This window comes from Branchiostoma lanceolatum, chromosome 2 (assembly GCF_035083965.1).
Source record: "Branchiostoma lanceolatum isolate klBraLanc5 chromosome 2, klBraLanc5.hap2, whole genome shotgun sequence".
In the NCBI taxonomy this organism is placed as follows: Eukaryota; Metazoa; Chordata; class Leptocardii; order Amphioxiformes; family Branchiostomatidae; genus Branchiostoma; species Branchiostoma lanceolatum.
Window position 1 is genome coordinate 12,705,417 of NC_089723.1, and position 14,173 is coordinate 12,719,589.

The 14,173-nt window shown below is 39.3% G+C and overlaps 2 protein-coding genes across 8 annotated transcripts; one reads left to right on the top strand and one right to left on the bottom strand.

Annotated features, from left to right (window-relative positions):
- Nucleotides 1-3,253: 3,253 nt before the first annotated feature.
- LOC136427506 (plasmolipin-like) lies at nt 3,254-9,681 on the bottom strand. Of its 7 annotated transcripts, none has more exons than XM_066416404.1 (6): nt 9,530-9,680; nt 8,442-8,567; nt 7,622-7,804; nt 7,107-7,223; nt 5,963-6,076; nt 3,254-4,252 (listed from the first exon to the last, which is right to left on the bottom strand). In XM_066416404.1, the coding sequence occupies exons 2-6, from the start codon at nt 8,523-8,525 to the stop codon at nt 4,121-4,123; spliced, it is 630 nt and encodes a 209-aa protein (XP_066272501.1). In that variant the 5' UTR covers nt 8,526-8,567; nt 9,530-9,680; the 3' UTR covers nt 3,254-4,120. The 7 variants fall into 7 exon arrangements, with proteins under 7 accessions (XP_066272501.1, XP_066272500.1, XP_066272502.1 ...); XM_066416403.1 differs by having other exon boundaries at nt 8,442-8,549; nt 9,530-9,678; XM_066416405.1 differs by lacking the exons at nt 5,963-6,076; nt 7,107-7,223 and adding an exon at nt 5,172-5,291 and having other exon boundaries at nt 8,442-8,549; nt 9,530-9,681.
- Nucleotides 9,682-11,136: 1,455 nt separating this feature from the next.
- Nucleotides 11,137-13,903, top strand: LOC136427508 (uncharacterized). The gene is made up of 2 exons (XM_066416410.1): nt 11,137-11,687; nt 12,443-13,903. The coding sequence occupies exons 1-2, from the start codon at nt 11,612-11,614 to the stop codon at nt 13,489-13,491; spliced, it is 1,125 nt and encodes a 374-aa protein (XP_066272507.1). The 5' UTR covers nt 11,137-11,611; the 3' UTR covers nt 13,492-13,903.
- Nucleotides 13,904-14,173: the final 270 nt, after the last annotated feature.

Genomic DNA, 14,173 nt, shown 5'->3' on the forward strand with positions numbered 1-14,173 from the left:
TCACTCGTACATACAGACTGGCGGGAATATTGAAAATATTTGCCTAACGAGTTAATGAGTAACTGCTGACCTTAGTACGTTTTCCGACTGTTTTTATTCTAGCTCCTTAGTTAATGGCAAAAGGTAACACTATTTGTGTCCGGTGTTTGTTTAAAGTCAATCTTTCACCACGCCTTATCGGGGCCTGTATGAACGTTCAGTAATTATCTCCATGAAAAAAGGCTTTTTATCTCCATGAAAAAAGGCTTTTTCATGGATATACTGTTTTGCGTGTGTTTGGTGTTTGTGTGTATGTATGTGTCACCGGATGCTTAAAGTCACCATAACTGTGGAACCTGTACATGGATTGTAATGATTTTTGGTATGTGGGTGGGTGTTAAGAGGAGGAAGGTCAAGGTCGATTTTGGGCCCTCTGGCATGTGTGACTGGAACTGCAATGGCGTATTTGTAAAAATCTTCAATGTAGAAGAACTGAAGAGAGGATCCAAAGATCGTCATGTTATTTGGTACACAGGTAGGTTAGACCAAGATGTACACACTTAAGTGCAAACTATGCAAATGAGACCGAATTTGCATAAGTAAGGAGGTAAATCGTTTGCATGTGTGTCGCTGCATGCTTAAAGTATGCGCTGGGAGGAGAATGGTCAAGGTCGATTTTGGGCCCCCTGGTTTGTGTCCCTGGAACTACAATGGCCTATTTGTAAAAATGTTCTAAAGGGGTATAACTGAAGAAAGGAACAACAGATTTTCATGTTATTTGGTACGCAGGTAGGTTGGACAGAGATGTACACACTGAAGTGCAAATCATGCAAAGTTATGTTTATGTGTGTTTGCGTGTGTGTGCGCGTGTGTGTATGTTTTTGTCACCGTGTGTGTATGTATGTGTCACCGGATGCGTAAAATCAGCATAACTATAGAACGTGTAGATGAATTGTAATGATATATGGTATGTGGGTAGGTGTCGGGAGGAGAAAGGTCAAGGTCGATTTTGGTCCCCCTGGTATGTGTGACTGGAACTGTAATGGCGTATTTGTCAAAATCTTCAAAGGAGAATAACTGAAGAAAGGAGCGACAGATTTTCATGTTATTTACTATGCAGGTAGCTTAGAGAGGGTTGTATAAAATGAAGTGCAAATTATGCAAATTGGACGTAATTTGCATAAGTAATGGGGAAAATCTTGTGGCACTACTAACAGATGTTAGTAGCTATTCATAGCGAAAGTAGGTCACTTCTCCTGCCGGGCCCCCAGTGACATGTGGCCATACCATTGAGCGATATAGAATGGGGGAACTGTATGTATGTGTCACCGGATGCTTAAAGTCACCATAACTGTAGAACCTGTACATGGATTGTAATGATATTTGGTATGTGGGTGGGTGTTAAGAGGAGGAAGGTCAAGGTCGATTTTGGGCCCCCTGGCATGTGTGACCAGAACTGCAATGGCGTATTTGTAAAATGGAGAATAACTGAAGAGAGGATTGACAGATCGTCATGTTATTTGGTACGCAGGTAGGTTGGACAGAGATGTACACACTGAAGTGCAAATCATGCAAAGTTAGTGTGTTTGCGTGTGTGTGCGCGTGTGTGTATGTTTGTGTCACCGTGTGTGTATGTATGTGTCACCGGATGCGTAAAATCAGCATAACTGGAGAACGTGTAAATGAATTGTAATGATATTTGGTATGTGGGTAGGTGTCAGGGGGTCATACCATTGAGCCATATAGAATGGGGGGAACTGGTTTAATAATAATAAAAAGTTTCATGGAGATTTTGGGTCCTAAGACTCTTGTTTACATACTGTAAATGCAGAAACGTTCGCGGTGGTTTTATATTCGCAGTTTTCGCAGTGAACTATTCAGCGCGAACTTTAAACCACCGCGAGACTTTTTCCCACCTACGTGTATGACTGTAGTGCTACTATTGTTTTAAACGTGAACTGAAAACCACCGCGAACACTCAATTTTCTCCTTACCGCGAAATAAAACCACGCAAATTTAAATGCATTTACTTTATAGTATCAGGGAAGAGACACAAGTTGACAACAGCTGAACAACTAAAAAATGATTTCTGCTCATTGACAAATCAAACTCCCATTTACACTGGATATACGATATACATATATGTACTTTTATTTCAGGTTCCAGAATGTTCTCAATGGTCAATCTGGGTAACGTTACATACATCTGATGAACATTTTGGTATTCCTGGTGCATTTTACAACCTAAAATCATATTAATGCTGTCAGATGGAAGTTATGGTTTGTGATGATAAAATACCCTTAGGCCATACAGATTTGACTATATGGGTGCCATCATCTAGGCACCCGGTACTGATGCGAGCATGCGAAGAAATAACATTGGTAAAAAAAATTACCTTTATTATGGAACATAAGTAACGTTAGTCAGGAAGGTTGAACAAATGCCCGAACACACAGAACATTGTATACCAAACAATACATTCTTTCTTTTTGTTCTTTCGCAATTTCTTCTTTGACTTTGGAATTGACTTTTGCACCCGTTTTCTGATATTTTTTTTGCAAGTTACGTCATGTAGTTGCTCATTTTGCAGTTCCTTTGCACAATCTACAGAGTGGTCGAAAAATTATTTTTTGTTGAAGCTGACAGAAATTGATCCGCACGCGGATGTCATCCGTATAATCAAGTTAGTGTGTCCTTAGTAAATATATTGTTTTATATCATATTGTTTTGCAAAATTTGGACAATACTCCAGTATGGAGGAAACAGAAATGTTCTGACATGCAACACAAAGGATATATGAATAACGAAATAACTTCTGACCCTTCTAAAAAGCGCAGGCAGCAAAGTGTCAAACATCATAAAATTTTACATGATGATAACCTAACACTGTAACCAACACATGCTTAGTACCAAAAGGCTACCTTTAGTTAGTAGAGAGGGCCTTAATTTGCATTATCATTGTTTTTAGGATGTAATATTATTGACCAGAGAGTCGGTTATTCAGAATCATTTGGTGGTTATACTACAGCCTTCTATCACCATATACACAACTTAGGGAGGGACAATAACCCATTATTTTATCATACATCAAAAGACAAAAGATCAGAATTGTCTGGCAACTTTGAAAACATGCCATTCAGCTATCAACAAAACATTGGCCATTTGTATGACTGTACATACTTGAACCTACACTTCAAATTTGACATTTCTTAAAGTAATCTGGAGATACATGGCTGTGTAAATTGTCTATAGCAATGAAGTAATATACATGTAGTCCAATGACATATTAGCATGTTTTCAATGTAGTATACAGTATGCCATGTTTCCATTAAATCTCCATTGTTACCAATTACAACAATATATATATTCAGCATGAAGCACCCTTTGTAAATTATGCTACCACTGTCAAGATACAAATACCTTCAATATTAAAAGGTTCCTATTATTTCCAGCACTTTTCCTAACTTGTACCAAAGATAGTGTTTGTCCATTGTAATGTAAAGAAAGGTAAACTTATTCAAAAATGCACTATTGCAACAATTTCATTTATACACAACAACCGGCGGGCAACAGAGGTGTTTACATATTGTTTGATAGACTAATAATGACCATTTCCAAAACATGACTATACTTGTAAACACCCACAAATACGGGTCCATTGGTGAAGCCTCACAATACCGGTATCATAAGTCAACATACCAAAATGGTATGTCATCATTGAAGTTATCAAAAATGTTTTCATCATCATAGAACCAACAGATAAAACACCAAGACATAACTGCTTATAATCTACTAGAACCAAACACAAAATCTACACAATGGAAAAAGTCTGGATCCTGACATTTTCGTGAATTTTGACAATAACACTATAATGTCAGGTGTTGTGATGTAACTTACAAAGAAACGTTCAGGACAACATCATTTGTAAGTAAACAATCAGCATTTGGTGCTGACTAAACACTAAAAGCATTTTAGAGAATTACAAAATGTAGCATCTTTTTCCTTGTATTCTTCCTTATCTTGTCCTATATCCAGTGTGATTAAACTTGGAACACAAGTTTTCTAGAATCATCTTATTCGATGGATCACCACTGGGATGTTAGTGACAGTCTGTTGAAGAAAAGTGTTGTTGACCTGTTGTCTAAGAGTATGGCTCCGTCCCCAGATGTTGGTAGTGGTACGGTATGGTTGGCGTGGGGCTGAAGAGGTGCCAGCGTCGATACGACATCCGCACAGTTGCCCAGAACGTCAGCAAGGAGATAATCGCCAGAATCTAAGCAAACAAGACAGATATTTACAAAGAAATCATACAAGACAGATATCTACAAAAACAGAGGTGTACAACAGAGTTAAAATTCTGGGCTTCTTCTGATAAACTTTTTTTAGTTTTTGTTCCAGGTTTATTTTGTGGAATGTATGTTGCTAGCCCTAAAGAGAAAAGCAATTCCATGATTTCTTGAATGAACCCTCCAAAGGACGAAGTTTTGTATGAAGAACAGAGAGGGGACTCATTTGGAGAAAAACTGTATCAAGATGACATGGGAGTATTGTACCAGCCCGTCATGAGAAAAATGTTCACACAAACTTACTTAAGGAAAATGCAAAAATGATTTCACAAAATCTACTCATCCTGATAATTCTTCCTATGGCAAAACTTCAAAACATATCCGTCCTGTCATCTATAGTTGCCAAAAATGTTAATGCTTTAAGTGAAAGTACATTGTAAGGTTCTAGGAAAAGTGCCTGTCATTTGTTGAGGCCATACCACTTTTCTTTACTGAGGTTGTGAGGTCTTCGTATGGACCATTAATATTGTTGCTTGACTCTATTCCATATTACTTCAGGTACTTCTGTAATCTAAGTAGTAAGCAAACTTTTCTTGAATAGGAGGTGTGTGTACCAATTTATTTTCAATATGGGAGAAATATGAGCCCCAGAACCAAATGATTAAATTGGTATGGCCTGATGCAAACAAATGTTTACTAACCACCATCATGAAATAAGAATTTGATTCTATGACATTCTAGCCTCCTTTTGACCTTAAAATTGTGATTGTGTGCACTTCTCACCATCACTGTAAAAAAAACATGGCATACATGCACAATAAGATCAGTAAAACATCTGTGCTATGTTAGGGTGCCCCCCCCGCTATATATGTAACTATGAGTTCTGTACGTTGTGTACTTTCTTACCATAAGCGGAACTGTTCTCCGTTCTCTGTACCAACCCCAGTGTCTGAAGCGCATTGCAGCCATGATCAGGATAAAATTCACAGCCCACAACAAGAAACACAGCATAGAGTGGAGAAAATCCTGTAACATAACAAAGTATCTATTCCCAGATTGGGACAGCTTTTTTGCATGGTCTTCGTGTTTGGCACTTAACAGGGGCTAGTGGAGACCAGAGAAAAAATGTCCATTAATCACATTTTTTAAAAAGCCCTGTCAGAAATTCCATTTTGTGTATTTCAAAGGACATGAGAGACACACCAGAAATATTTCTTGATACAAATTAGAAACAAGAATCACATAAGGCAATTTCACTCAATATCCATATGAATGAAGCAGGCAGGTGCTGACTGCCATGTTGGTGTCCCTATTTGCATTTCGATGGCTTGCAGCTAAAGCAATAAATTTTACAGTAATCTTATGTTTTTTTTGCAAATTTTTAAGTATCTCTTTAGTATACTCTTTTTCAGCTGTAGACATATAACACTGGTTATTTGAGAGTCATCACATCTTTGAATACCTGATGCGAACACAGCAATGATGTCACATGAAAACGCTCTAAGAGAGAATTTTGAATATGACTTGTTGTGTGAATACTAAATACCCATGACTCCCACATGTACAGATCCTCCTGTCCTCTAGAATGGACTATCCTTAACAACAAAGTTTTTTGTCTCTCAACTCCATATTGTTGTCCTGTTGTGGGCTGTGAAAATGGGCTATGACATTGTTTGCCTGCATTTCTCACATCTTACCGTGTCTACAATGGCCCCAGCTTCTCTGCCTGGCCAATACCAGCTAATAGAAATAATTCCCAAGATCAAGTTTATAGACCACAGCACTGTACACAGAGCTGAGTGGCAAAAATCCTGAAAAACAGGAATCCTCAGTCAAAACTCAATTTAAATATCACAAGAATGATGTGCGCTGTACAGTGTTTTGGAATGATGTCACTGCAGTGTTCGCCGCCATCTTGGTGTCCCTATTTGCACTTCGGTAATTTAAAGGTCCTCTGACCCTCTGATCATGAGAGTCTGAATAACTTAGTGACAATCAAATGTCTACAGCTCAAAGAGAATACCAGAAAAATATATAAACATGTAATGAAACTGCCAATTAATCACACAAGTGAGCTACAATCCGTTGAAACGGGGACACCAATATGTCAGCTGGCACCTGCCAGCTTCATTAATTTGGAAAGTGAGTAAAAGGCTATATAAGCCTGTATCCCCCTGTCCTTTGACATGGAATATTCCACTTCAGGCTTTTGCCACTCATCTCTGTGCTGCAATGTTGTGGGCTGTACCAACTGTCATTGTCTTGTCGGTGTTTCCCAAAATCTTACCATGGCAATAATGGCCCCGACTAACATGCCTGGTCCATAGTTTGCTACCACAGCAACTGCCAAGATCAAGTTTAAAGACCACAGCACTGTGCACAGAGATGAGTGGCAAAAATCCTGAAAAACAGCAACAAATACTGCATATATATATCTATCTACTGCATTTATATACCGGCCTAGAATTCCTTCTAGGGTAGAAATATTCTGGTCTGCCAGACTTTTTCATGGATCACATTGCATGCTGGGAGGTGCTAGGCACTATGGGTAGCTCATAGTGGAAACAACATCATAACCTTGACCATGTCGACTGTACCGGACATAGTCTGCACGTGTTGTCATGGTAATGATGTTGTTTCTCCTGAGCTACCCATAGTGCCTCACATCTCCCTGCATGTACGTACATACACACTGTAAGGGAATCCTTGAAAAGGTCTAATATGCAACTCCTCTCATGAAATGGAATATTCCACTCCAGGTTTTTGCCACTCATCTCTGTGCTGTATTGTTGTGGGCTGTACCAACTGTCCTTGCTTTGTCGGTGTTTCCAAAAATCTTACCGTGCCAGCAATCGCCCCACCTTCTCTGAATAGACGATACCGCCAACTGATTGAAATCAGTCCCAAGATCAAGTTTATAGACCACAGCACTGTGCACAGAGCTGAGTGCCAAAAATCCTGAAAAACAGGCATTTTTAATCAAATATCACAAGAATAATATAGTCAGTGACTAACACAAAAGCTCAGTCATAAACACAAAAACAACAATGTTTTCATCTTTTTCACAATTTTCACAAATTTCATGACTTATAGAAGGTTTTAGATGGTTTAGAACAAATTGTATATTAGTGAGAGAATTTAATTTTAGCAAGATTGGATCCTGACATTTAGTTCAGTTCAGTTCAGTTCCGAGGCCACTGTTCCGGGCAATGAGCCACTGTACCGGGCCTTTAGCCATTGTACCGGGTTCTGAACTGGTTTACTATGACTGTATTTTGGAGTCAGAAGCAGATTTACATTAATTATGCTATAATTGATTAAAGTGATTAGAGATAACTATAGAAAATATCACCCACCACGAGAGGCCAGTTTACCCTGATGACAGCCTCGCTCTTGTGCCAGGAGGCCAGGAAGATGGTGAACACGGCCAAGGTCAAGATGAAGATGATGAGGGAGATCCACTCAAAGGCTTTCATCTGTTCCCAGTTGTACGGAGATGCTGTAATCTCCGCTACAATAAACCCGGCAAGACTCAGTACCTGTAAACAGGAGGACAGTGAAATAAAAGTCCAATAGTCTATTTGAGGATGTAGGCAGCTGCTGTGTAGTTAATCCATTGTACTTTAGCCTCTCCTTTCAAGTTCTATATCATAATCATATATACAAATATAAATTTATAATGTTTACAAGTACTCTATGCTATCTGTTATGCTACTAGCTTAACAGATAGCTTACTAGTAGAGCACTTTTAAACATTACATTCAATCAACACTGTATATAATCAAATATCTCTTACTAAATGTCATAACACCTCTCAATGATCATATCATTGTACAGCGTGTTGCGGCATAGTACTGTTGCATTACGAGACATTAGAACATTTTGTCATTAATTCTCTCCAAGTACAGACCTGGTGCATCCGTTCCAGACAATACAGGAAAGCAATACAAGCAACAAACATATGAGTTGGATATTGGAGATTTCTATATAGTTAAAAAATATGAATTATACACAACCAGTGACTTCTTACCTGCTGATGTTTTGGTGTCTGTCAGACACCTTCTTCAGAGCTTCTGAGCACTGAAACGTCAGCAGGTAAGAAGTCACTGGTTGTGTATAAATTTCTAATATCCTATGTTCCAACCATTTTTTTCGGAAACATACGAGCGTTCTCACCATTTGTACGATTTTCAGCACTCCTAACCCAGACTTGAGGAAGTTGAGATCCACAGCTGGAGGACCCCATCCGTTCTGCTCCATGGTGTTGTGAGATGGGGACTGCCTCTGTGGTACACAATCAGACTATACCAGTTACTATACTATACTATACTATACTATACTATACTATACTATTCTATACTATAGGAAATCCCATTAGATTAAGAAACAAAACACTGTAAATGCATTTAAGATCGCATAGTTTTTGTTCCACGCTAAGGGGTTCGCGGTGGTTTCTTAGTTCGCAAAATGGTGTTATGTTTGCGGTTTTCGCGGCGACCGTTTCACTGCGAACATAAAACTACCGCGAACATTTCTGCAATTACAGTATATACACAGATCCACAAATACACTTTCTTACGGATACTAAAAATGTTGAAAAAAAATCAAATAGGGGTAAAACAGAGACTTTTCTGTGCAACCTGGAACCACAAAATTTGAAGACATCGTTTAGTTCAGACTAATTAGCACATTCGTAGATTCAAGCACGCATGTGCAGTGTCAAAGGTGAAAGCCCCTCTCGTCTCGGCATAATTACAGGTTTGCGTAGCAGAACCTTTGTTGGATCTGTTGGCATGTTTTGACGTCACCGGGTCGCTATATACCATTTAATTGGGAGGGGTGTTTTTTGGGGTCGCTAGCGTTTTCTCTATTTTTTAACAAATCGGCACATATCTATCACACATTAAACTCAAATAAAAATTCAATACCAATTCATATTTATAAAAATACCCCGTAATCGCTAAACTAACATAGCAAACCTGAAGTATATGTAGCACAAATACTTAACTCTACGTACTAGTAGTTTGTCTCGATTTGCAAACAATGCCCAGACGGGTTTTGTTTACGTCTCAGGGCCTTCACAGTTGACACTGTACATGCGTGCTCGAATCTACGAATGGGCTTATCGATCTGCAAGGAAAGTCTCTATTTTGCAACAATATTTTGGAAACTTGATCATGATGACACGTGTACGTAACGTTAAAGGAGGGCAGTATGTAACTATTAGTTGACGGCGTGAGCATATCAACGTCTCAGATACTCACTTATTGTTATAAGTTCCTTGGACGCCTTGTGGTTGACACTGTCAGTCCATTAGGATCACTAAGTTCAAGTTTTCCCACATGCAAGCTCCTCCAGGCCAGCCCAGCCCTACACTATTTGGACATAGTCAACCGGAAGTATAAGCATGACCCCTGACCTCTCAGAGATGCAAATCATGAACGAAATGAAAGGAGGCGCTTTTGTTCATATGTAGCATTAGCAAATATCTAAAAGTGGTGTAAGCAAACCATCAAACTGTGTGTTTCAAAAGATATGATTTTAAAGCAGCATTATCAATTATCAATTACTATTTAGCAATCATCTAAAAGTGGTGTAAGCAAACCATCGAACTGTGTGTTGTGTTTTCAAGTAAACATTCTTTTATCATTCATCTATGATCTATGCATAATAGAAATTTCTTCCTCCATCTCAACACCTGGAAGTGACAATGAACTATTGTGCCCGTCTAGTCTGTCAGTCATATGATAGGCAAGACAATATATTGTCGCTGTATTGAAGTTGGTCTATATGTACAACCAGACTCCACCAAATGAGTCTAAGGTATAACAGAATGTGGACAATGATTGTATAGAAGATGAAATAAATTTTATTTTAGAATGCTCACTGTACTCAGACATGCGCAGATCCCGTGTAAGTTCCATACAACTAGACAAGAAATATGCGCATCTTACAAATAACGAGTTATTCACATGTATTATGTCTTCTAGAAACTACGATATAATTGAAAAACCATGCAAGGGACATTTTTATTGTTCAAGCGACTGAGTTGACTTCAAGTTGACCACACCCTTGAAAGCTTGTCGGAGGCGAACAGCAGTAAAAGGGAAGTTCAATTAGCAGTAAACTATGACCCACTATGGCCCACTTACAATTATTGTAGGAGACTGAAACTGCACATGCATCAAAATGTATATCTCTATAAGCCTAATGCTTATTTTTATCTCTGAACTCTAATCAGTTTTTCTTTTTTCGTTCCTAGGGTGGAGTGAGGTATGAGTTTAATTCAGAGCGGGTATCAGGGACCTGAATATGCGCCGTCGATAAATCCTTTTTGTACACTACTTTCCCATAGAGTCAGAGAAATGAAACTAAGCACACGTCTTAATCATTAAAAATAATATCTGTGTCAAGGTTCATGTCCATTGATTAATGGAAAAGTAGTCTACAAGGTCTTTAATCAACAAATCACGCATTCGGCTGTGAATTCAACTGGCTCTGATATCACACCTCACCCTATTCTAGCAGCTGTAAAAGAGGAACTGTAAGGAGTTTAGCAACCAAATTTAGCATGTAAGTCATAGAGACATGTATCATCATACAGGTGCAATTTAAGCTTATGACAGTAATTGTAACTGGGAGAGGTCTGACTTATCATTTCCTTCGACAAGCTTCCAGGGTGTGGTCAACGTGAAGTCCTCTCAGTCGCTGGTAAAATTGTGAAAAATACAGTGATTTACAACAACTCAAGAAGAGATGTTCCTTTTTATTTGTGAAAAATTTCAATTCATTTCATACAAAAATGAACCTGCTATGTTAGAAATTGCGTTAGTTTTTGAATCCCCCTCGTACCTACGTTATACGGCTTTGTATGTGTTAACTATTGCACCCGGTTTTTCCCAAACGTACGACGTACGGCGCTGTCATGACGGAACAAACCCCATCGCAGGTACGACGTGAGTTTAGTGTGACCCTAGCTTTACAGGAAGACACAGCTCAGCCCTCATATCAAACATGTAATAGGATTATAGTCTGTAATTGCTGTGCCAATATTATCAATAATTATCAGTATTCAGAATAATGTCCTTGGTCCATCGAACACTTCAGCGGATTGCGCGTGTTCCAGAATACCGTACCGTCGTTTTATCGAACCGTCTCCATGGCGACACTTCCATTGTTTAGTCGTAGCGTGTTGTAGAACACGTCATCTATTCTGACTGTTGCAGTGTTGCCAACACAACAATCTGCGCCGTCAGTCAGTAAAAGAAGAGGCGTGATCTTGTGTTGGGAGAGCTTGACTTTCAGCCATACGCTGGACTCCAAATCTTCGACAACTTAGCATCGTCATGTCGGACGTTGGGAATACAGTCCTGTTCTATATAAGTGAAGATGACGACTACAGTCCAAAGGCAGAAGCACAAGGTAAGATAAGTAGTAAAGTTTTCAGTTTAAAGAGATAGTCCATGCATGCATTGGACACTTCCTCTCACCTTGCCCTGTGACCAGACTGAGATTTCCTTTGTCAGGTGAAATTTAGTTCGTGTATTATATCATTTCAATGTATCTATTTGATATGTTGTTATTTGTAAATTTGCTGACAGAATGTGTATATTTTTTATCTGTACTTTGTATATCTTACTTTGTATTGTTGCTTAACTGCAGTGCAAGGTGTCCATAACTCAATCACTTTCGTCAGCCATACGTGGCATGTTCTTACTTCAATTTAGTCACGATTCTTATGATTCCGTTACCCAACGTTGTTTCCTACCATAGCCACCCTAAACTGCTCAGATTTCACAAACATTCCACCAAGAAATGCATTTCAATGCTTAAAAGACTTGTTTTTATTTGTTTAGTCTCCCGTTAAGCCATAAAGGTTTGACGGGGTTGGCATACAAATTCAACCACGGTTAATTCAAACCCTTCCCCTGGTGAGGGCAGAGGACTTGAGAAAACATGAAGACTGTAGAATTCAGAGAAGGTTAGTCGATCACATAGCCAGGATTATGGAGTGGTGAGCCAGGTTCTGATCGCATTGTCAAAACCACAATAGAAAATCGATGATACCAGCATTTGAAAGAGAGAACACATCTATACACCAGCATATAGGATCTTATTTATTTCTATTAATCAAATGTATTATGTGTCCCTTCCATTCTGCTTTGTGTTTGCCGTAGATTCTGATAAGGAATACAGTGAGACCCAGACATTGTACACGTTGGACGACATAGAAGAAGGATTGCGACAGTTTGAAAGGGAACGTCATGGTGAGGTTACAGACCAACCGAAGTTTCCCGGCAGTAAAGGTGTGGAACCGATCTCCATCCTTGAAATGGTGACAAAAGACGCACCTGTCGACGAGAAGTTAGGAGCGCCGCCTAACGACACAGATCGTCTGTACACCACCGAAGACATCCTGGAGGCTCTAGAAACTGAAGACGGACACTTGTCATTGAAAGACAAACAGGAGAAGGAGATCAGTCTTAGAACGGAGGAGTCTAAGAAAACCGTCAAGGCGATGAGAGACAGATGCAGGAAACGCATGAAGGAAGAGGAGCGTCGCATTCGGAAACGTACGTGGAGGAAATATAGTCTGGATTCTCTGAATAGCGACAAGATGTCCGCTGCGCTGTCAGAAGAGAAACAAGAACTTGTGAAGAAACAAGACGACAAGGAGAAGTTATCTGACAGGCTTCTACAGCTCGACGGAGATAAGCAGGAACCGATGACTGAATCTGACGACAAGGAGGTTGTATCGAATGCTGAGAAGAAGATCGTTAAAAAAGCAACAGCATCACCTGTTCATGAGAGCATGGGTGACGTGTCGAACTCTCTAATCAGCGCAACGCACCCTAGCGTGGACGACGGTCACAAATATATATCACACGCACACAGCGAGTACCCAGAAGAGAAAGGCAAACGTGCACATGGCAATGGTATCAGACCATCGGGGCTGGAATCCAAGCTCGCGGGCACATCGTCGGAAAGTTCTACTTCAGATGTTAAATTGACCACGGATGGTGTACCCTGCAACGACGAAAGAGCGACAGATTCAGACTCACACAATCATTTCACTTCGAAAGAGAATGACAGATCTGGACATGAGCAAACCAAGAGCAAAGCGAACTTGAAACCTAGAGGCAAGGTTCGACGGTTTTTCACCGGTTTTAGAAGGGTTTGCAGACGGCTTTGCTGTATCTCTGACACTAGCGGTTCAGAGGAATAATATTGTCTATTGAAAATCTTAAATCCGATGTGTATTGAGTTAAAAGTTGAGAAATTTTAATTCGATGTGTACTGGATTAAAAGCTGACAATGTTGAATTGATTGTGTACTGAAGTAAAGGTTGAGAAAGTTGAATTCAATTTGCACAGAATTAAAAGTTGACAAAGTTGAATTGAATGTGTACTGGGTTAAAAGTTGAGAAGGTTAGATTCAATGTGTACTGAGTTAAAAGTTGAGAAAATTGAATTCAATTGGCACTTAGTCAAAAGAATTTCCGCATGTTCCCGACAAATTATTAAAGCTCTGCAAGCTTACCAGGATCACACGTTATTTGATAATTCGCAAATATGATGATTAATTACTGTATTTGTCATTCATGTCGACAAATACTGCCAGTATCTAACCCAAGATGTTTTGTTGTTGTTGATAAAGTGTGTTTTCTTCAAATGGTGTGTGCAGTCTTTCCCTTGAGTCTAGACTGACGCTCAATTTAACTGTCAATACAATGTATTAAAAAAAACATGGCCACAGCAAGTAAATTTTATGGATGACATCAGCGCGCGCATTGATTTTCGTCTGATTTTGAAATAGAAAGCAAGATAGTACAATATGTTACAAAGTACTGTGACATCGCAAGTATCGCAAAAACGTTCTAGATGCCGTAAAAAGGCACTTGCACATGT